The following is a 24,318-nucleotide window of genomic DNA, read 5'->3' on the forward strand; positions in this document are numbered from 1 at the left end:
GCAGCGCTGTGCCAACCGCCGCTCGCGCGTTCAAACCCACGGCTCCGCCAATCCCCGCGCGGACCGGGCAGGATAGCCCCGCCTCCTCGCTTCTCAGCCAATCGCAGCGCGGCTCGCTCCTTTTTCCAACCCGCCCCCTCGCCCGTCCGCCAATCAGCTCCCGGCGCTTCATTTAAACAGCACGAGTTCGCGGGGCCGCGAGCGCAGCGCGTGAGGGTTCCGAGGGTTCGAAATGGAAACAAAACAAGGGCGAGAGCAACGGCCGTGAGGGGACAGCGCTCCGAACCGCGCCCGGAACACACCCACAGCCACGCTAAACCCACGGCGGCTGTAAAGAGATTTAATTCACAAAATACTTTAAAATCAAAAGTAGAATGAGACACACGCAATACTGATGAGAACACCGGCCTCATCTGCTTCCGCTTTATAAATGTTGAAAGACACCCAAATGCTGTATTTTCATGCTGCTGGAAAACAAAAAGGGGCAGAAATCAAAGCTAACACAAGCACCCCTGCAAGAAATCCTGTGAAGCACACAACGTTAAGACAAAAGAACTTTACTTTTCCATAGCAAACAAAATTACACATAGGACTGAGTACTTCCACATTTACAGTACACTTCCTAACTTTTCCTTACAGCAAAGGATTTCCCCTAAAAAGACAACTTTCAAGACTTTCATCTAAAATACCGGCCTGTACAGATCACATTTAAAACACATTATCTCAATATATGAGTGACAAAATACTGAGTTCTTTTCACCCTATTCTTTCATATAAAAGGACCAACATTTAACATGATCAAAATTATTATGGGGGATTAAAAAAAAAAAAAAATTGTCATTTTTTACCTTTAATCCATCAAAACGTTTTAAACAAAAACATTTCTAATGAACCATGAAAAACACCCTTTTGGCCTTAAGCAAGGTGACCGCCCTGCATTACATTCTGCCAGTGAGATTGCTGGAAGCACAGGATGAAATATCCAAATTGTTGTGAGACTGCTGTAGAGCAAGATCCCCCAGGACAACAAGGACCTACAGATAAATGCATTCTGCTTCCCTTCAGCCTCTGGCACATGGGGAACATACAGACTGTATCAGGTGTGCTTGTGCGTTCCACACAGAGAAAATTCACATCTTTTTTATTGTTATCAGGGAAAAAAAAAACCCTATTTCATTTACAACAGACTTCATTCATAATGCTACATTCATGAACTCCTACAGAGAAGTTATTTTAAATTTTAAAATTAGGGGTCATTTATTCCTTAGCAGTCCATAGCAAGTTTCCTGTTCAATCAAGCACATTGCGAGGCGACTCCTTGGAAGTGTTCTTCAGCTCTGGAGACTCTTCCACATTTGTTACAGGGAAATAAGCTCAGGTCTTTGATGACACCAAACACATCTTTTGTCATTGTGGTCTGGCATGACCCTTCTTTAGGAACAACTCCTGGAAATTATAATCCAGATAATAGTAGCACTATATTTTTAAGGAAACCATTGCCTTACAGAAAAATATCTGAACCATTACAATGACTGATGTTCAGCATGAAAAGAACCCATGAGGAATATACCTCTCTAAGAAAAATGTCAGTGCTCAAAGAGGAAATTGCAGTACAAATAAATAAACTGAACATAAGACCCACTGAAAGAATTAAAGGCAGAAGACCAGTCTACAACCAGAAATTTGTATAGCAAAAAAATACAGAATTTAATGTTTGAACAGAACAAGTGCACTAAGTTCTCAGATCTCAGAATCACACAGCAGTCTGGAGTACCAGCACAGACTCCACTTTTCTTCCCCAAAGGTCAGCATGTGGAAAACATCAACTTTTTGCAATGTGCCACTAAACACTCTACAGATCTTTTTAAGAGACACCTGCTTCTTCCTTCTTTAGCAATAAACACTCAACTAATCTAGGGACTGCCTGGTAAAACATTTATTGTAAATGCCCCCTCCACATCAACAGCACCCACACTCTCTGATGAGCACATACTGATTGGGGGGAGCAGACACTGAGGAGTTCCAGCCCATGAGCTGTGAGGTGCAGAACTCTGCCCTTCCACCCAGTCCTCCTACCAGGGACTACCTTCTATCAAGCAGAAACCAGATACTTTCACCTACCAAACAAAGTACCAGCCCACGAAAATTTACTTTGCTCATATATGAACTTTAAGTAGATGTAAAGCCATATGAATTATAGCTCATGATATTAAATAAAAATAAAAACTATGCATCTAGCACATAAGCTTTCCTATTGTCTTTCACTGTCAACTGGTAATGATCCAGCCTGACCAGCAGGAACAAACATTGACTAGTAGGGTTATCTGCAAACAAAAGAACACCAAAGAACTAGCAGGTAATTTTTTCCAGGAATGACTAGTAATTCTGGTCACCCAAATAGCAAAGACCACACTCGTTTTTCTCAAAAACGAGTCCTTTCATAGTCCATTTCTTGTTGGGCATGCACAAACATGGAGCCCTTTGAAAGTTACGGACCTTAATGTTTTCTGAGTAACAACTCAACTAGACAAAAAAGCCATTCTTTAGAATAGACATAAAAGGCACAATCATGAAAGAATTTTTAAAAGGACATTATCAAGTAAATACTCCAAATTCCATTTCAGTGTTTTCCTAGAGTGCCTTCCAAACAGACTGGACTTTAAAAGAAACAATTATGAACCAACCACTTGGAAGCTACTGTTTTGTCAAAAGCCCACAATACTTATTTCTACTGTAGGACAGAAAAGACAAGAAATAACAAAGAATTAGGCTTTTAGTCTGAGCACTGCACTGACACCATTGATGTTGGGTTACTTTCAACAGTACAATTACAAATGCAGTAGAAATCATGTTCCATGTGCACATGAATAGTATAATTATGATACACACATGTAGACTTGAAAAGTACACATAAACCAGCCATTTTAAAGCCATGGAGTGTGAAGATGACAGAAACAGTTTTATTTTGAAAGGAGATGAAAGGTGGAGTTAGAAAGCAGAAAGGGTAGTACTTGATAGTGTCCTTTAAAAGGTGGCATTCAATGGCCTTGTTATTGCTGAGTATTTGCTAGTCTTCAGCTTCTTCCCAGATCTATTTACAGCATGTCAGTCTGAACATTCCCAGAGCACAGCTCTAAATTTTACTTTAGAGATACAAACATAGAACAGTTAAACATATGTAGTCCTGTTTTAGAAACTGAACTTTTAAAGTTTAGGACTTCTATTGTGCTTCTTTGGCTAAGTCCTATTTAAATATTGGTAACACAATTCTATAACTCTGCCACTATTTAACAGCTAACAGAAATCTTTGGTGTGTTTAGGTTAAGAATCCATTAGGGTACAAGCTTTAAAATATGAACATTCAGGCAGTTCTGGCCCCTCTCCTGCAAACTGCTCAACACTGAAGTAGATGATTAATAGAATCTAACACCAAAGTATCTGAATACAATCTCAAATGATCTGTGCCACTTGAGAGTTTGTAGAACTGTGATAAGAGAATCATCTTATCACCACAACTCCCTTGTGCTCAGCTCATTGAATAAATTTAACAGTTATAACAATACACATAAATCCAGTTTCCCATTTTAAAGATTCTTTCAGATAATAATTTAAGAATACAGAAAAGTGGAGGGAAATTTCAATCTTAATTCTCATCTTAGTAAGATGGAAATCTTATTATACAATTCTTGTGAGGAATTATGAAGATGATAAAGTTACTTCAGATACTTTCTTTGGCATCATATTCACCAAACAAACACAGAATAATTATTTTTAAAGTACACTTAAAAGAGAAAGCTTGATGAAGTTAAACTATACTAGATTTCATGGTGACACCAGACTTGTAGTTCTAGATGGGTTTTTTTGAAAAAAACCCCTTATGTCTAGTAAAGAAAGAGCTAAAAATAATTAGACATAAAATACTCTCAAGAGTTTAACTTTGGTTTATAAACACAGTACAAGAAAGTGAGAAACAAAACAATTTAATTAGCAACTCACAAGAGATTTAGCATTACTGATTTTCTTTTTTTTTTAAATAGAAATTAAATACTGTTCTGGAACAGTCTTTAAATTTCTCCTCTATCACAGATAACCTGAAAATGGGCACATTAATGTCGGACCCTGATATCATTTCTGCTTTAGCAAGGGTCAACCATGCCAACCCTTTGTGACTATTCATGTTTTAAAATGACCTTGCAAATACTGCCATTCTTTCAAAGTTAGAGTGCGGGGTACACTTTAGAAGACAAAGAAGATTGAAAAAGCAAGAAAAAATGCGCCTTAAAATTACATAGAACTAAGTGTAGAAACTTGACAATACCATTGTCTAGCTCTTCCCAAATTATTCAACATTAGAGATCAAAGAAGAGCTAAGAGGCCAAATTTAGGCAGCCTAATTGTACTCAGGGGGATCACTGAACACCTTGTTTAGTGTCTTCATAAAGTATCATAAATCACTTTTCAGAAGAACCTAGTGCCTGTGTTCACTGGCTAGGCTCTACAGTCCAGCCACCTTTAAAACCCTCCAAAAATGCCTCATGTTCAAGAAAATTATATATTAATTTCTGTGTGAAACATAATTCAAAGTTTGTGTTTCACAGCCCTGCCTGCCCTTAGAAACTTTTATGAATTTTAAATACTCCTTATTCTTTTAGAATGCTTTCCATTCCACTTAAAACATTAACTCAAAGTGAGATGCAGAAAGGCAAACAATTTTTATAAATTAATAGCCAGATATGTAATTACATTTTCAGCCACTATCCTTAAAAGATATTTCTGAGCATTACTTTTAAAAGACCATCTATAAGATTTTTAAAAACTCTTAAAATCACAAGAAACACTCTTCCGTATGCATCAAATTGCGCCTAAATGTTCAAATATTATGTAAACAAATTGTTTTCCCAAAACTATGCAGGAGACTTGATGAGTCCAAATAAAATATAAAATATAAATCTCACTGCCATATCAGCCTTCTGGTGGCCGACGGCTTAGTAAATTCGGTGGAATGTTAGGGTCTGATCACGAATGTTCGTTGTTTGAAATATTCTGTACAGTGGGAGTTGTATCCAGCCCCAGTAAAGTCCCAAGATATGACTGGTCTCTGGGATCCAGCATCTGCTCAGGCCTCACAGGATGAACAATGTTTGCAGGCTGTGGAGTCAGGGTGTATTTCTCCAAGAAGGAGAGCTCCGTGGCGCGCTGATAATCCGGCTGCTCGGGCTGCGGGGGCAGCATGCCGTGGGGCTGAGCGCCGTGCTGCACCAGCTCTGCCTGGGGCTCTGCCATGGGCACAGGGACCAGAGTCACAGGCACACAAACTTCTGGGGATACATTCTGCAGCAAACTTTTGGCTTCTGATTGATATGCTTTGGACTGTTCCACATATTGTTTAGCCTCCGTTTGGTAAACTTTGTCATCAGAGGTGTACTGCACAGGTAAGGACACTAGCTTTTCCTCTGGAGAAGATGCCAATGCCTCTTCTGCAGCCTTAGACCCATGAACGTGATCAATGTGATACTTCAGCTTGTCTTTTCGTTTAAATGTTGCATTGCAGTGCTGGCAGTTAAAGGGTCGAGCATCTGAATGAATAACCATGTGTTTTGTTAATGTCTTCTTAATTCTGAAAGACTGATTACAGATCTGACATTTGTAGGGCTTCTCACCTGCAAAGACAGGGAAGTAACCATTAGATACTCTGAGTAACATCAAATCACACATAAATATGGAAATACTTTCCGTGAATTATGGCATCAAGACTTACAGTGAAACAATTTTACTGAAGACAAACTGTAAGTTCAGCATCAATTTCAGAATCAAGAGAGTCATCAGGAATTTGTTTAGAAGTTATATTGGCATACTCTTCTCCTTACATACAAGTCTCTCATTACTCTGGACTTATGTTAGACTACAAACTAAATATAAAAGAACAGTCTTTTAACAATTATGATGCTGGGATTAAGTGAGCTCTATACATTTCAAAAGACAATGATTTTCCTAAACACAAGGCAGGAAAAACAAAGTCAAAGAGGAAGGACACAGCCCTTTCCAAAGGGAGTTCACTCCTTGTTTAGATTAGCACTTGAAATGCAGTAATCTCTGGAGCACAGAAACATTTAGAAGGTGTGGGTAAATTTGGCAAGAACACACATACCAGTGAACTGAAGGAGGAGGTGCAAAAAGTGCCCCACAAACCTGAGCTGAGATTATCAGTACTCCAGCTAAACAATCATAAAACAGTATTCAGGAATGGCCAGTATATGAGAATGAATAAAATCTTGCTGCTTTCTCCTAATCTCATCCTGAATGCTCAACAACTATCATGAATAAAATCATTGAATCAATATTAATGCATAAAAATACATTCCTACATGTTTTGTGGTTTAGTTTGGGTTTATCTTCTTTTTACCTGAATGTGTCCTAAAATGCATTTCCAAACTGGATTTCCCTTTAAAAACTTTCTTACAGACTTCACACTGGTGAAACGTTGCTTTATATCTTTAAAGAAAAGAAGACATTTCATGTTATTTTTGTTTGTAACCAACTAACAGTAAAGTTATGTCCACAGTCCCTTCTGAAATCTTTAACTGCAAAATAGCTAAATACCAAACTTGCTAAATTTCCTCATTTCTGTTCCTATTTCCTGGCATCCACATACCAGTAAGGTCAATTAGATTCTTTTCAATATTCAATTTTTATTATCTGTTGGGATGGCACTTAAATATTCAAAGAACAAAAGCCACTAAAACTTATTTTTAACCCCACAAATCTTGTTATGCAGCATTTTGTTGCCCAACACTCACAAGAAGGTTTTACTTTGACAGAATCAGGCCATAAATAAGGTTCTAGGAAAGGCAGAATTTCTAGGTAGGCTACTGCCTACAAAGGGAAAAAAACAGAATTAGCAATGTACTGTACTTTTAAGTCAGACATATCTTTAATGGCTTCTACACAACACTAATGAGTACTAACAGCTAGAACACATCATTTGACAAACAACCAGAGCTGTTTATTTCAAAACTCTGAGAGGTTTATTTTTAGAGCTCCAGAGTTTTAAAACCCTGTTGCATTTTTAAGGTAGAGACACAACTTGGGTTTCAAAGTTTTTACCTCCTTTCAGAGCCACTAATCTGCTGCCAGCTTCTAAAATATCTTAAATGTGAGATAATTCTCCCCGTGCTCACATGATGACTAATAATTCAGTTTTAACTAGTCTGCAATGAGAATATTACAGCAAACCATCAAGTAAGAACAAAACTGAGACAGATATGTGACAAATTAAATCTGATCCTTTTTAATGCTTTAATTTACTTAATTGTGCTACAAATGAAATACCTATCTTAAATTGTGGAGGCATTTTTCTGATATTCCCTTCAAACTGTAATAACATCTCTATGAAGCCTGAGGTACAGGCATGACCAACACACAGATAAGCAGAACTCTTTCACACATGCAAGTCCCAACAAAATCAGTTATATTACAGAAGCATTTATGCAGTTGTACAAACCCCACACTTACTTCTGCCAGACTTTTTCTCCTAGATGAACACTTTTATAATGAACAGTGAGGTGATCTCGACGGCCAAAGCATTTTCCACATTCCTCACACTGATGTGCTTTTTCACCTACAAGGGCAAAATTCAATACATTTTGGTTAAATCTTTTTGGAACTTCTTAAATGTCTATGACCTATAATCATGTTCCCAATGTTCAGCCAAGCTCTTCCACACCTCACTTGGAGAAGGATTCTCTCTTATTAAAGAAGAATATTTAGGAAGCATGGTGGTTCTATCAGAGTAATGATGTTAACAGGACTAATCCATGTGATTCCTGCAAAGAACTTTGTGCTCCAATTCAGGAAACACTTCCCCAAACACTCACTGCATGGTAGTACAAGTGAGTGACTAGGAATGTACTCTCTTCATTATGACCTGAAACAGGGTACCTTCAATAACTCAGCTGTTTTAAAGAGAACCTAATTGAAACACACCAATTATTTTCAGCTACTAATTTGTATAACTAAAAATTTCACCTCAGTATTTATCATTTTAATCATCCTGATGTACATAGTTACCTTTTTGTTTTATGCTGCTGTTTAAGAGTATCATGATGCTTTTCAGTCATCTTGAGATCTTCCACAAAGTGGCAGAATATTTCTTCTCATGTAAATAGGGGTGTGGACAGTCAAAGAATGTAACTTTCTAGAGGGGGAAAAGCAAATAGAGCAGAAAAGAGGATTTTTTTGTTTTGTTTTGGCTTTTTTGTTTTGTTTTGGTTTTTTGCACTTGGAGTTTTCAAAGATTTCTTTATTTCATAGCAGACATTATGATTTCAAACACCAGGAAAGAAGCTGTCTTTCACATAAAGACTCAGAAAGTTTAGACTCTGATCACTTTCATACTTCCATGCTGCCTACAAAGTATTTTGCCTCCAAGAATGTTGTATTTCATCTGGATCCTGTTGTGAAAAAGTCACTGGTGAATCTTTGCTTTTCCTATATATTTAGTAACCTTTCTTCTCTCAGAGCAACAGATTTTTTTTCTTCCTCCTGAACATCTCCATCTGTTCATAGGGCTGATTCCCTCAGCCTTCCTTCCCTCTTTCCCACAAGAGAGATTTCAGAAGCACCTCTCTGATGTTCTTTGCAATGAAGTGATCAGTGTACAAACTTTGACAGAGACTCTGACAGCTTCTTCTGTGTTGTGGCAATAATGTTTCACACAATTGCTATTAAAAAAAAGAAATCTGGAATCATTAAAAATCCTCCTTTTTCACTTTTGCTTTTTTGTATTTGTGATTGTTAAAGCAATTCATTGTTACATGTTTTTGACTGTCCCTCAGCCTTCCATGTTATCAGGGAGGAAACATTTGGCTTTCAAACCTTTAAAACATGTAAGACTAACTCTGCTTTAGCAGAACTTAAAAAGAATGGCAGGAACTTTTATAAGGCCTAAAACATTGCATGCACTGAAAAAAAAATTTCCATCATTAACTTTTTATTTGGTTTCATTTCAAAATAGTAATTTTTAAGCCAACTTCCAAAGAAAATACCTACCTGAATGTATTTTTTTGTGTTTTGTCAGATGGTCATGCCGAATAAACGTTTTCCCACATTCTTCACATTCATATCTCTTGTCATCATGATGCACTCTTAGATGAAGTCTGCATATTGAGTCATAAACATGACCATAAAATACAATTCCATTAAAACAATCTGTACTGCTAATTCAATGCAAAATAGCAGAAAATGCAGTCTTTATTGCTTCACATAAGTATCAGGAAGTAACTTCAGCTGAACCACACCTGAATTGTTCTTAGAAAGCAAGAGAGAGCTGAGCTCTCTTATGTGAAATTAATTTAGTGGGATATTTGACTCCTCTGCTTATTTTCTGTTTGAATAACAAAAGCACAAAAGTTTCATATGTGCAAAAATCTCAATTTTGTAGGGGTTTTTTCTGTGTTTAAGCCACTAATGTATTACAAATTAAATTAATTCTGACACATTAGCAATATATTTTTTAAACTGAAAGATGTTTAGAATATTTACTAATGCTCTCAGAGGTGGAGTACATCAAACACATACATTACAAAGAATTATGTCAATAACATGAATGCATATACATTACCAAATAAGCAAAACAGCTTACCAGCTTGTTTAATAAAGATCTATACCTGTAAGAGCTTCCATGACGAAAACTCTGCCCACAAATACTGCAAAGATGAGGCTTCTCTCCACTGTGAATTCTCAGATGTTCTTTCAAAGTTGTTCTGTTTAACAAAGCCAGTAAAATTTAATTTTAAGCAATATCCCTTAGTGAAAAAGTGAAAACATACTATCTTTTTGTCAATTTCTCTTACTGTGATGGATCACAATAGATCTGAATGGCTGTATAAATTCAGATATACACACCAACACATGCATAAAAAACAGTCTGGCAACCTATTTACTGAACCAACTGGGTCCATAAACAATATCAGGAAAGAAAGAAAACACTAAAATTTGGAAATATACATTCAAGAAAACATCTTTCAAAAAAAATTGCAAGATGTTTTTGCACAACAGAGAAACTTAAGTTTCTTAACAGTAAGAAACTTATGTGAAGTGAATGAGAGATAAGATTTTCTTAATATATTTGCACTTCATATTAATTACCCACAGCTGTTACCCTTAATTTTAGAGGTGATCAGAAAAATCCCATGCTACCTGTGGCTCTCACGCTACCTTTTAACACACTAACACTCTGAAATGGTCTCGTTTATGTTAAAAACTCCAAGCGCATTCAACAGCAACCAAAGCATGGTAAATATTGCTGTGCTCTGCTGAAGTTCAAGCAGTTCAAGTAGTCAGCCAAGTCCTTACCGTTCCCTGACGGATTTCCCACAGATGAAACATGTCCATTTCCTCTTTCCCCCATGAGTACATTCGATGTGGCGTTTCAGATTCCCTGTGTCATTAAACTGGCGGCCACAAATATCACAAGGAAAAGGCCCTACAGAGAGAAAGACAGAGCAGGATTGACTGACAGCTAAAATAAACAACAAGCCCAGACTGGTTACTTTTGAAAACCCTCATCAATTTACAAAGCAAAAGTTTTGTCTAATAAATTGTTGATCTTTAGTACAGTCAGCATACTTTAGATTTTGTGAGCTTTCTGCTAAGTTACATCTAAAATCTGGCATTTTGGCAAATTTCATGACAGTAAAGCAAAAATTCAGAATTCACAGTCAAAAGCAATTAAGCCCACTTAGACCACTTGAAATAAAAAATTCTTATTAACCATCTAGTTCCTACCCAGCAGAAATAATCAGTAGTACAAAAAAAGTCTGAAGAATACTTCAGGAGGAAGGAAAAGGTCTTTTGAAAACTTCAGGAAGAATCTGACTCCCTAGCTGTAAATCAATTTTGTGCAAAAAACTTTCAAATCAAACTAACCTTAATTCTTCTTCCTCCCCAAAATTCTGACTTTTTTGGGTACAAGAGAATGCCTCAAAAAGACAGCTGAACACAAAAGTAAAAACTCAATCAACAAAAAACCTTCCCACAACTCTCCCCCAAAAGTGGAAGAGAGAATTGTAAAAGGAGGTGAGGTGGAAACCAGACTGACCAGGACATAAAACGGTGGGGGAATGTTTTACTTTAAATCTAGTGTTTACATGACAGAAGAAGGTTTCTATACCGAGATGGAATTTTTCCTGATGTTTCAGTCTTGCAAACCGGGATTTAAAATGCTCCTCACAGTAGGTACATTTGAAGGGTTTGTCCTGAGAGTGAAGGATCATATGCTCTTCTAAGTGAGGTCTTCGAGTGAAAGATTTCTTACAAATCTGAAATGATACCACACTTTGTCAAAGATACATCCATTATAACCAGATTCTTTTCCTATTCATAAACTCATAATATTTTATTTCATCTGCACTCTGCAGCAATGTAAGATTAAACACACATTCTTCAAAAACCTCTATGTCAGTGTGGAAAGCCTTGCAGTCAACATCAAAACCAACCTGTGCTCTACATAAGCTAGAGTGGACTGTAATGTATAGATTAGGAGGCAGACCCATGGCAGCCTAAATCAAATACTGGAAACTCCTGCACGCAGTCATATGTTCGTCCCCAGTCCTTCTTTCTACTGACTCCAGCACTTCCCAAACTCCCATCCTAGGGTGTTTCAACACTGTAACTCAGCCAAAAATAACCCAGTGGAAAAAAAGCAAATAGCTTTGGCTTGGTTTTGGATGCCGAAACAGTTTAGTTGGACTGTGGTAAAAGTTGTTGCAGTATAAACTACTGTAGAACCAAAGTCATACCTGTTCCATTATTTCCTCTGGGAAATTCCCTGACAACAGGTCTTAAAGAGAAAATGCCAATACCAACAAGGAAAAGTAACTCAAAATACATTTTAGAGTACAGGACCATCACAAGCCTAACATTATGCGTGCTTTTTAGTACTGCTTTCAGATTAACCAAAATGTTCAAGAATTATTAGCAGTGACTTAAATAAGCACACAGTACAATTACAGCATTGAATCCACAGCTCAAATTCAGGCATTTAAACCAGGTATCACAATTTATCATCAGGGTCCAATGCTTCAACACACACAATGCTCATATATTTCCCTGTGAGACTCCTGCTGTTGTTTATGACAGCTCAGCTGAGCACTACAACTCCCACACATTAACTCCTGCAATCAGCTTCACAGAGCACACATGAACAGGAAATCAAAACCAGCAGCTCTATTTGTTTAAAAGCTCATTAATGTTAAATATAGGTAAGAAAATCCATATTTGTACAAAGCGTAATAGCCCTCTTGCTTTTCCATACTATTAATATGTATTGTTTGTGTAAATCTGCTCATTTTCCTCAAGGATTAAAATATGATCAGCCAATCCTGTTGTTCACAGACAGATTACAGCATAAACCAATAACCTTAGTGAATCGTGCAGCTTACATTTGTGGCACCTTTGCCCTCAGAACACACTACATGAACAAACAAAGCCACAGCACAGCACCCAAGGGTGCTGTTCAATGTCCACCTGCTGCAAAAGTTGGAATTCTACCTCCTTTTAATTCAAGTCCATTTTCAATGCACATGAGCTGTACAGGAGCAGCAGCTCACTTCTTTAAAAATTTCTACTTACAACGTTCAATTTAAAAAGTAAACCCACAAACCAGGAAGTGGAGTTTATCAAACCCTCATCTGGTAACACACTTTCCCAGGAACGAATGTCAACAATGTTGCACAATTGATTCTCACCATTAAAATGTTTCTTATCTGGTAACAAACAGAATCTGTAACACATTCACACATTACAGCTTCACCTGGAAGATAACACCCTTTGATGAACCAGGTAATAACCGTCAACCACCATCCCACCAGCTGCACAATGAACAATACAAATTCCTACAGCTGATATCTCCCAGCTTCCTACTGTATGTTTACAACTGAAAGTTCTCAAATAAAGCAAGGTTTATAATTATGTTACAGCCCCTAATATTACAGACATACTGCAGCATACAGCAGCCTGCACAAACAAAACAGCTGCCCTAAAAAACAACAAGAAACCCAATTCCCTTACAAAAATAGCAACAACAAAACCTCACATCTGAAACCTTAAAACATTATTTGGCAGCATACACAAAGAGAATGGAAATTCTACAATTCCTTTTTAGATCAGATGTAGTTTCACACATATACCTCTCAGAGGAAAATCAAGTAAAGTATTCTGTGATTTTACAACTAGAGATAAATTTAGCACAAATTCACAATTCTGTTGACATGCATATGCAGCTAAATGAGAAAATGTTTCATATTTAACGTGTATTTTTCTCACAACTGAAAGATCCTTCCTGTAACAGTATACCTTATGGTCAGTGTTATGTGTAATTAACAGGAGAGCAAATACTGGTTTTAAAGCACTCATAACACTCAAGTCTAATCTGTAAACTGATGTATTTGAAAAGATAATACTGCCTCTAACTATTTTAGAATTCAAATTTGGATTATTTATCTGACCAGAGGCTGTACAAATAGACAAAGTTCAGCCCTTAAATCAGCAGACAGAGGAAATGTATCACTCAGAGGAAAACCATCCTCTAGAAAGCTTTCTGAGATTTCACAGAAACACATACCAGATTTTCATTGAAGTTCACAGAAGGTAAACTCTGTACAGAACAAAAAAAAAGTTCTGAAGGATTACTTACATCACATTTCCAACCTTCACTCTTTGTCTTCTTGATAGAAAGAAATTCTTGCACATTCTCTGGATGAAACCTAGGAGAAAGAAGCTGAAAGTAGTCATAACTATCCAGGATGAAGATAATCTAAATACTAAATATCTATTTCTAAGCTTTATATGTCATGGAAGTTGCTCACCACACTGGCAGAACAGAATACTGATGCTGAAACAATTCTAATGACACAAGTAACTGGAAAGCAGTGCTGACTATGTAGAACCTCATACAGGACTCCTGTAGAACCTCATACAACATTTGATAAGACCGAAATTTCAACTTATGGATATTTACAAAGAAAAAAGGGCAGTATGTAAATATTAATACTTTATAATTAGACCTGCCATAAATTGATTATCTAAAAGCATCTGCTCAGAAATGGTTTAGACAGGTATTATCATCAACAGTAAAGCACTGACATCTAAAACTAAAGAAGGTATTTTACTCTACCTTCAAATTAAAAGCAGTCAGGTAATTTTTAAGTATGATATGTTCTGACTGTGCTAGCTTATCTGAAAGATTCTAAAATTTGTAATAAAAACTTTTGGCAGAACCCCCATAGAAGCACTACTGCTATTTCTTACTGCAGGTTAGGTGATACTGCTAATCCCCAAGTCCTTTGAAAAGGCAGTTATTTGAAGAAATTGTTATAAAATTAATGCAGACCATGCTGTGTTTATATACATGCTTATCTCCACTTTTAAAATGAAAAAAATGCTTCTTCAGAAATGCTAGACACATTATGCCATACTTGCCTCTTCACATGCTTCGCTAAGGTCTTCTTGCTTGCATGGAGCTTATTGCAGTAGGGACATTTGTGCTCCTTCTTATGAAAGTCAGTGTCACTGGAGTGTTTCTTTCTGTGCACGGTCAGGTTGGACTTGGTGGAGTAGCGCTGGTGACAAATATCACATTCAAAAGGCTTCTCACCTGTGTGGACACGGGTGTGGCTCTCATATTTACCTGCACAACAAAGTCAAATCTGTCAGCATGACCTGTAACAAGTATTACCTGCAACAGGCATGTTTGGGGTTGGTTCTGTAATCTCCCTCACGTGCAGTCAAGCTCTAAGTACCCTCCACATCCCTCCAAAGATCCCTACTGGCTTACACCACTGAAAACTGCCCAGTGCTCACCTTTGTGTTTGATCCAAGGTCTCTCCAAACACTTCCATCTTCCTACAAGTTTGTACAAGGGTTACAAGTCACTCTTGTTCAAACCTACAGCATAGTCTGATCTTAAATACTGCAAATTACAGTCCTATTCTTTCACTACACTGATCATGAGTACCTTTGCAGAACGGGGAACGGCCTCCCAACAAACTGGCAATCTTAAGGTACTTTCAAATAGCAGAACACTGAATGAAAGACACAAACCCTTGCACATTATCTGTATTTGTGACCCAAAAAACTACCAGAAACAAAAAAGCTACTCTCTCATTTCTTTCACATGGCTTGTATTCCCTCTTCTGTTTGCCAATGTTTTTTCTGAGGACAAAATTCTGCCCTGTGGATAAATCTACCTCATGTCAATAACAGCCTCTCTGCTTTGTACCAGATTTTACTTTTTTCTCTGTAGAACATACACACATGCTGCTGTATAGTACTGTAAATTTATGAGCTTCTGCAGCTCATAAATTTAACATGTAAGTCAATTGTCCATTGTAATACAAGCTTATAAAGAAATACTTTATGTATCACTTATTTTAATGCATGCTTGTAATGAATTTTTTGAGCACAGAACTAGAATTCTAAGTTATGAAAGTGCAAAGAGAAAAGGGCTTCCAATGCATGCAGAATCAAAATGTACCATTCCAACCCTAAATACTCACAGGCCATTTATTTCTGCACAGTAGCTGTGCTTTTACACACTGTGCTAACAAGAAGAATCCAGAGCAGTGGAAGAGAAATAAATGTAGTATATTTCCAGATTTTTAAAATAATGCGCTCAGATAATTTTTTAAACTATTTAGCACCACAAACGTAATAACTTCATACACTTCAAGAAAATAGCAGCACACTGGATCAATGAGATGATCCAGAAATTCTTATATTCACTCTCCAGGACAGAGAAAAAGAACTTGGTTTATTTCCCACACAAACAGCACCCCCATGAAGCAGATGAACCTAACTTGCTCTTACCTATTCGATCAAACTTTTTGTCACACTTGGGACACTGCAGAAGCTTTTTGCTACTGCTCTGAATGATGACTGGAGCTAAGCCTTCAGGAATATTCCCCATTGAGTCAACTGCCTCAGAACCCTCTTCAGCATCATTCTGTTCCTTTTCGCTTTGTTCTTCAGATTCCGAATCTTCACATGACATTTCCTCTTCCTGCCCATCTTCATCCACGTTGGACTCACTTTCACTGTCTTCAAATTCACTCCTCTCAGATGTGTCCTTGTCAGAACTGACCTTCTCCAAGTTGCTGTCAGAGGCATCACCACTTTCATTGTCACTGATACCGAACTTAGCTGGACACTTACGGCTTCTCGTGGAGCGCCGAGTGGAAAAGCTGGCCTTCTCAACCATTTTTAACCCATGCTTTTGTTCCAGGGAAAGGGGGCGGTGGGCTTTAGCCAAATGATTCTCCAAGGACTTCTTGTAACAGAAACTTCGACCACAAAAAGTGCACTGATGACTACTTAACAGTTTACCTGTCAGTTCACTGAGTGTTTCTACTGGTGTAGGTGCATCAGTAACCACATCAGTCTGTACACTGGAAACATTTTCGTTATTTAGTAACTTCACTGCATCTATGATATCTAAAAATTTTGCTGCTTCCAGCACTAGTGGAATTTCATTTTTATACACAAAAAATTCAGAAGTGTAAAGAAACTCAAGCAAATGTTGAAATACAGAATGAGTTACATGATCTAACGTGACAACGTCGGTGCTCGGATTTTTGCTCAAACAGGCATGAAAATAACTACTCCCAACAGCCACAACAACTTTGTGAGCACTAAATTCTTTTCCTTCTACAATTATGAGTAAATCACAAAACGATGGATGTTTCTGTCTATCATCATTTAAGTATTTCAGTAGATTTTTGTTATATTGCAATGAGCTTAGGAGCTTTCTTTGCTCTGGTGATGGTGAAAGTTCTCGGGAAGATTCGAGCTGATCTGCAGGAGCTACTTCTGCAGACTTGGAGACAATTTCTTGCGCACAGTCCACTACAAGAATCTGTTCTGAAGTATCTTTCTCATGGCCAAGATGAACCTTTTCATTTAGACTTGCAGCGAGCCGTCTCCTTTTCTTCATTGCAAAAGTGCAACTTCAGGATCAGGAGCTTCATAGGTGATTACCAAAGAGTTCCCGTGAAGACTTGGTTCTGCTCCAGACCTTAAGAAAATATGCAACAGTAATTTCATACTCTGCCAAAATAGTTATGATAAAAATTATTCACAGCACTTAAACATTATTTCAATTTTTAATAACGCTTTCTATAATTCACTGTTAGTTTTATGTATTGGTGTAACTGAGGTTTTAATTAAATCACTAAACTCTCCTTGCGTTGCAGACCGCGGCACAACCTGCTGCGAGCCAGGGAGCAGACGCTGCCTATTATTAGCTCTAAGGCGGCGGCCGGGCTGGCTTCGTTCGGCTCCGGCCGCATTTAGCCTGCGCCCCACTCCGGGCCGGGCGTGCACTGGTGTTATTATTACTACACCGAAGCTCCTTCTCTTTCCGTTTCACCCCAACACGGCAAAGCGACCCCAGCTGCTCCCCAGGCCGGGCCGGACCCCCCGGGCCGCCTGGCCCGGCCCTACCGCGCCCGTCCCCGCCGAGCGGCCGCGCTGCCCCTGCCCCGGGGACCCGGGGGCGCTGCCTTTGTCCCCCGCCGAGGGCAGGGCAGGGCCGGGCGGGTCAGAGCCGGCCCGAGCGGGATCAGCGGCACCAAGCGCAGGGGCACCGAGGACGCTGCGGTCCCGCGGCGCTTAAGATGGCCGCGCCCGCCCCCCTGTCCCGCACCGTCCCCGTCCCGTCCCGTTCCCCCGCGCTGCCACGGCGCGGCCCTGTCCATCGCACCTGCGCGGCGCCGGGCGCTCCCGGGGCCGCTCGGCCGCCCAACGCCGCTGCCCCCGGTCCGGCCCCGCGCCCGCCGCTTCCGGGCCCGCCGCCCGCGTCAGCGGGGTCACGGCGGCGCTTCCGAGCGGGGCGGGGCGCGGCGGCTGCGCGGGCGGATCCGGGACCGGGGCCGCGCCCTGACAGGGCCCGGTGCCGGAACGCTGCCCCGAGGGTGAAAGTAGCGGGCAAGAACCAGGAGAGCTCCCTCAAACAGCGGCAGCGACTCGGGATGGCCGAGCTGCCACCGGCTCTGCGCCATGATACCCCTCAGAGACTGACTCCGCTCTGAGGCAGTGCGCGTAGGGGCTTGTGAAATTCCCGAGTTTCCTGCTTCCCCTAGTTCTGTTCAATAATACCAGTTTTAATTTGTTTTCTGCTTGAGTATTTTGAAGCACTTGACATGAAATTGCCACTTTCCGCGCTTCCCGGGCGGCAGGAGGAGCAACCGCAGAGATGCCCTCGGCTGGGTGCCGCTCCTCAGCGTACGGAAGGCGCTGCCCGCTGTTCTCCAGCTCCATCTCTGCCCCAAGATAAACAACTGCCAGGGACAATGTGACACCGAAAATGAGCTTGTTTTCCTGACAGCCTTAAAGAAGGATTAATGGAGGATTAAACTGTATTGTACCACATGCAATCAGTATTTGTGATCTGTAAATGGATACTGAACAAAGTGTGACTCGAAGGTCTTGCCTTTTAAAATAAAAATACAATAAAAATACTGAATGTTCTTAAAGCATTTGTTACCTCCTGAGTGTTGCTGTAGTGCCTGTACTCACAGCCCTGCCGTTTCCTTGAAGTCTACATATATTTAACTTCGACTTTGGGTTTGTTGTTGTTTGGTTTTTTCATTTGTAATAGTACATTACAATCAAATTAATTCAATAGCAAACTGTTTCAAATCATATTCTAAGTAGCATCAGTTCTTTTATTCAGTTATTCTATAGTGAAGCAATAGTGTCAATAAAAATAGAGCAATCAACATTACTTTGGTTTTCTTGCACCGAAGACAAAAATCTACTTACCTCTTAGCCATCTGCTCCTTCAGGATGTTCCTTGTGCATGCCCACCTTTTATTTCTGCAGAATAGTTAAACAGTACATAAAGAAGTTTCTCTGTTTGGTAACTTTCTCAGTTTTGATTTTGCATGGAAAAAGAAAGTTCTGGAGCAAGGCACTTTAGATTTTAAGATGAGCCTTACATTTCACTCTAATCTGAATAGCAAGCACATAAAAACATCATTAGTGGGTAATTGGCTTCTTGGGTCTTACTGTTTCCATAGCAAATCCCTCATTTGCAAAGTATAAAACTAAGTGCTTCATCAGTTTTTATGAAGGAAAATGCAGCCTTGATGAGAACTATTTTACCAGCAAGCAGAACCAAGCTAGGGATGTGCTCCCTGGGATGGGGATAGTTTCTCCTGTGTTGTTGGGGGGAAGGGTTTGGGTTTTATTCCCTAGATAACTACCTGATTTTTTCTTTATTTGCTTCTGCTATTCTTTACTCTGTGTTGAGTACAATGTGGTTTCTTGGCAGTCTACAAAGCATCTACAGCTTATTGCCAAACTGTACAAGTTCAGCAGGCATTTTGACTTAGCACAAGCCTAGGTAACGCTTTTTTTCTCTTGCTATTTTATGATACATGAAGGATTTAGTTCAAAGAAAAATTGTACAGTGCTAAGTGATCCATTACCATGCCTGGCATTGCTGCAGTAATTATGCTCTGGAAACAAAATGTCCTTGAAATCTCAGGTCATTATGGCTCTTTCAGCATTAAGTCTACAGTTGGTAGAAAGTACAAGTGGTACAGACAAAATTTAACTATATTAATCCCTTTTGTTCCAATGCTTATTCATGCTACATTTTCTTGCCAGTTAATAGACTATTCCACATAGGTTAAAAAGCTTACTTTTACTTTCATTAAAGATAACATCAAATACCAAATAAGCACTTGCTCACCTACTGTACAGAACTTGCAAATGCAGCTGCTTTGATTTGTCCAGGAAAACAGTATATTTATCAAATAAATAGTTCTGAATTGTTGGGAATTAAGAAGTATCTTTGTGCAAGAAGGTTTGGTTTTGAAGGAGGTGGTTTCATCTTAAAGTACTTGTTCTCCAGCTCAAAATCTTCCCTTCTGAGATACAGTGGAACTAGAAATGACAGATACTTGAATCAAATACTATTTAAATAATAAGTAGATAGGGAATCAACTCTTAAGTTAAGCAGTCAGCTGCCAACTAACCAGAAATAAACTTACATAAAAATAGCATTCAAGTTTTAATACCTGGTTGGGTTATTTCAGTTTATTGCCAATATATTCCTTAAGAACTGATGACTGTAAGCACCCAGTTATAAATCTAGTAGCACATACATTCACATTCTCCTTCAAACAGCTGCCTTTACTTTGGCCACAACAGTTTTGCTAAGGTAAATGTCTCTCTCTCTAGGAATTTTATTGCTAATTTGCCATGAGTTCATGGTGCATGACACTGCTGAAACCTGACCTGTGCTGTCATTCTTCCTTTTTGTATCCCAGATGTGTCAGTGATGGGTGGGACCTAGGGAAGAAGCCACAAAGCCTATACTTCCTCTAGTCTGAGATTTTTCTGTATTTTATTGCCAATCACCACATACACACAAATGTTTTAAATTAGGCTGTGAAGTGAAAGGGTTATAAGATTGCCTAGAGACTCCAACAAGATTTCTAGCCAACAGTGCTGAATAAAGTCCATTGCTGGAACCATTGCCAAGAAATTCTTTCACATAGGCCATGAAAAGACCACCCCAGTCTCTCAATTCAGCACTCTCTGGGGCACTAATCAGCTGGAGCTCGTTGTACTATTATGGATGCTTGACATGTGAATCATGTTGATCAGGCCTCTGCCTTTGTCTCCTGCCTAAACTGCAGCCAGTGAAATGTGGAGAGAAAGAGGTCAGATCCACTCTGACTCTATCAGCCTGCCTCATTCCATCCAGGAAGTCTAGTGCAGGGAAGGGTGGACACCACCTCTGCTTGGGTTTTGTTCTCTGGAGTGTTGTGTAGGCAGACATGAGTTAATAACCATGATCTGCCATCTTTTTCCAGGGGATTCATACAGTGTGAAGTTGCAGAGAGCTATATGGCTACAGACTCCACAGAACAGAATTCCTCATGGAATGCTAATCCAATGCAGCCCTGAGGTGAAATCAGCAGGGGCCACAAACAAGGCACTCCCTGCTGTCCCTGTAAAACAGAAATGCTAGGTCTGTTAATTCTGAACTCAGTACTAGACCAGATCTACAGGTGCACTGCATTGCCTTCCCACTTTGAAAAAGATGGCAACTGAAGAAATCCTGGCTAGAGGGAAATTGCCCGTGTGAGCTCCTGCCATCCCTGCCTGCTCCACCCGATCCACCCTGGCAGCTCAGGGGAAAGGAGGGTGAGAGGAAAGCTGAACCAGAGAGAATAGCACGGGAGGAAATATCTGTCTGCCCTCTACTGATGCAAGTCTTAAGCAGTGCTACAAAATTGCTGTAAATTGAAGCTGTACCCCTGCCTGAAGCTATGTAAAGAAGAAACAAGGACTTAACATGTTAATTTTCTGTTGTTTTGGGTGACATTTTCAACAGACCACACTAAACCTTTTGCAATAACATGCCACTAGCATCAGAGGTATTTTCCTTTAAACAAGGCAAGAACTGGGGAGAAGTGAAATATCTTTTTTACATCAGCTGGAATATGTCACCATTGGAACTAAAAACAGTGCCCCAGCTCTGGGAGTGTGACCTTGAAAAGACTTCATGTGCCCAAAATCATCTTTATTTTTCCAGCCATATCAGCTGGTTAGTAAAAGGTATTGCCTCTCCCAATAAATCTTGCTTTATTTATTGCCTTAGACTATTGTAACTGCAACAACATTATCAAATTATCAGGTTAAACAAGCATAATCAGACTTTCCTGTACAGAAATAATCTTGGTTCTCAAAAGATTGTGAAAATGTACAGAGTAAACAGCATGAAGTTGTTTCTCTGTGTCTTACATTGCTGCATTTCCATTGCACTGCCCAGTGAGAGACCTGTGAAGCTGCTGGGGCACCCTGAGTGCTGAGGCCCTGGTACGAGACAACAAGAATTTCAGTCATGGAGGGTAGCAGGGAGCTGATGTCACTGTCACTTTTTTCAGTCAACCAGAAACCAATTATCCCTGGCTGACAGGCCAAATTAAATCATTGGGTGGAAGGAGATGCCAGCTATCCTCCCCTAGATTAGGTAATTGGGGCTTTATTACACTCAGACCTGGCGCTGTTTGTTTGGCCACAGAATACACCTAAGAGCCATGCTGGTCTGTCTGTCTCTCTTTCCATCCTTTCCATATGCATTCATATATTTTTAATCCCTGAGAAAATTGTCTGTGTTTTACATTAAAAATGCTAATATTTTCATTTATCTAATATTAATAGATCCTTCTATCTATCCAAGTTTATAGAGAACATGAAGTTAGGAGTTCTGCCATGGAAGGCCTCAGATGGCAGCTTTGTACTGATTTATACTTGAGATCTCAGGTTTTTATCTAGTATTCTTGCAAAGATATAGAAAGTTTTTAGCTTATACTTCTTTGGAACTTAAGATATGTTTGACATAGTATCAGGCTGAATTACTGGATTGTTTGGAGCAGAAGAAGTGAGGCACTAAGGTGTCAAAGTCCCCTCTAGTTCACATTAGCACCTGGTTGTGGCCCTCCAAGGTGTTCACGAACACATTGCTTGCAGTGACACAAGGAAGTGGTACTGAACTAGCTCATTTAAATTACCAAGGTTAAATCTGCCCAGCAGAAAGCAGAATTTGGTACACAGGGTAAAATACAACTATACTGCATGTAAGAACCTGGGTGTACAATGTGCTCAGTAGTTTTTATTGGAGAGGAAAAAAAATACATTTGCTATTGAAGACTTTTCAGAAATAGAGTATAATGCATTGAAGCTTCTGAATGGGATAAAAAATTGGAAAGCTGATGGTGGTAATTCCTTGGAAAGTTAACACATGAGGCTGACAAATTACCAGCAGCTATTAAGCCATTGTGCCTTCAGAAAGTATCTGGTGTGTAATTATAAGGACAGCTAGAAGCACTCAGGCCTATCAGCTCAGTGTTTATCAAGGCTTCCCAGAGCTCTTCTCCTTCCCTTTGTGATGAACCTTGACATGGTTACAGTTGTCAGGGAACCAAACTCCAGCTCTCTGCTAGAGAGGCAGGGTACTTCAAGGTGTAGGAGAGATTAAAATGCTGTTCTGCACCCTCCTGAATCACTAGCCATGTAATCTGTAGAAGCTATTTGTTTTGAATTATGAAGTCAGAAGCGTGTATAATCTACAACACATTTTCCCCAAGAGACACAATTGCAGAAACTCAAGGATGTTTCAGTGTTAAATGAGCTTTCCAACTGCCATTCTTAATTTGTCTGAATTTACATATTCCATGGTGTATTGCCCATTTACTCACAGTCAGGATAAAAGGCTGCAGTTATAAAGTCCTGTGTCACTCTGCCGACTGTTAGAAACAAACATTACATAATGAAAGCATTATATCTGTTTCTGGAGCAGCACTATAGTGTGAGAATTTCAGGACCCTATTTAATTTTAGGTGACATTCATTATCTGTTCTCTTAATTACATTTGAATAGTAATTACAATATTTTCCTAAGAAAGTATAATTAGATTCTGATATCAAGAGGCAGACTACAAGTACATTAATTAGGCTTTGAGACCACTATTAAAAACCTGGAGCAAGATAAAAGTGCTTCCAGTCAAAAAAGCAAGCACACAACACAGAGAAAAATGTTTTAACCAAAAAAATAAGGAAATACAGAATGAATTATGCATTGTTAGCAATCCAATGCACATAAACAGCCAGCTTGTACAACAAACTTGTACAAGAAATGGCTACAGGAAAGTTATTTTTAAGGAATGATACTAACCAATGTAAAAACAGCTAACAATTAAATGACAACTGAGCTAGTAAAATGTCTGTATAAATAAATGCAGTGGCAAGAAAAGAACTTGTAGTCATTCCAAAGTAAGCATAACCCTATGAAATAATCCCATAACAATCCCCTTGTAACAGTGACCTTCCCAAATGAAAAAATGAGCCAAACCCACTTGCTGCCTGGGGTGGCACTGGAGCCAAACCCCTTTCAGTGAATTTGGTACATATTTGATTGTATGTGTCTCTTTGGTGTAGTTTGTTGCTATCCCAAAAGTAATGTTATTTGGAAAGAAGCATTCATTTCCAATAAAAACAGTGGAGGGGGAGACCCAGTTTGTAAATTATTTTCCTTTTATTAGGCAAACTTCATAGAGCACTGTAGCCTTCAAAAGGCTACTTGCTTTCCTTCTGGAGCAGTTATGGCTGCTCATTCTTTTCCGTGGCTGAATTTTATGCCACCCATCCCTTTACCAGCCTCAGCCATAACAACCATGGATGTTTTTAGTGCTGTTGGTTCTGTGGCAAAAGGGCTGACAGGAACTTGGGTGCCTTTTCATGCTAAAGG

General features: G+C 39.3%; 1 protein-coding gene across 1 annotated transcript; it reads right to left on the bottom strand.

The window, feature by feature from the left end:
* Positions 1-541: 541 nt before the first annotated feature.
* Positions 542-17,822, bottom strand: ZBTB41 (zinc finger and BTB domain containing 41). Its single transcript, XM_054285845.1, has 11 exons — positions 17,756-17,822; positions 15,865-17,068; positions 14,479-14,686; positions 13,694-13,763; positions 11,171-11,318; positions 10,354-10,483; positions 9,666-9,761; positions 9,049-9,155; positions 7,513-7,618; positions 6,404-6,492; positions 542-5,660 (listed from the first exon to the last, which is right to left on the bottom strand). Exons 2-11 carry the CDS (start codon positions 16,985-16,987, stop codon positions 5,017-5,019), a joined length of 2,721 nt encoding a protein of 906 aa, XP_054141820.1. The 5' UTR covers positions 16,988-17,068; positions 17,756-17,822; the 3' UTR covers positions 542-5,016.
* Positions 17,823-24,318: the final 6,496 nt, after the last annotated feature.

The sequence above is a fragment of the Melozone crissalis genome, unplaced genomic scaffold (assembly GCF_028551555.1).
Source record: "Melozone crissalis strain CALT ecotype California unplaced genomic scaffold, PUWL_Pcris_2 ptg000045l_1, whole genome shotgun sequence".
NCBI classification, from domain to species: Eukaryota; Metazoa; Chordata; class Aves; order Passeriformes; family Passerellidae; genus Melozone; species Melozone crissalis.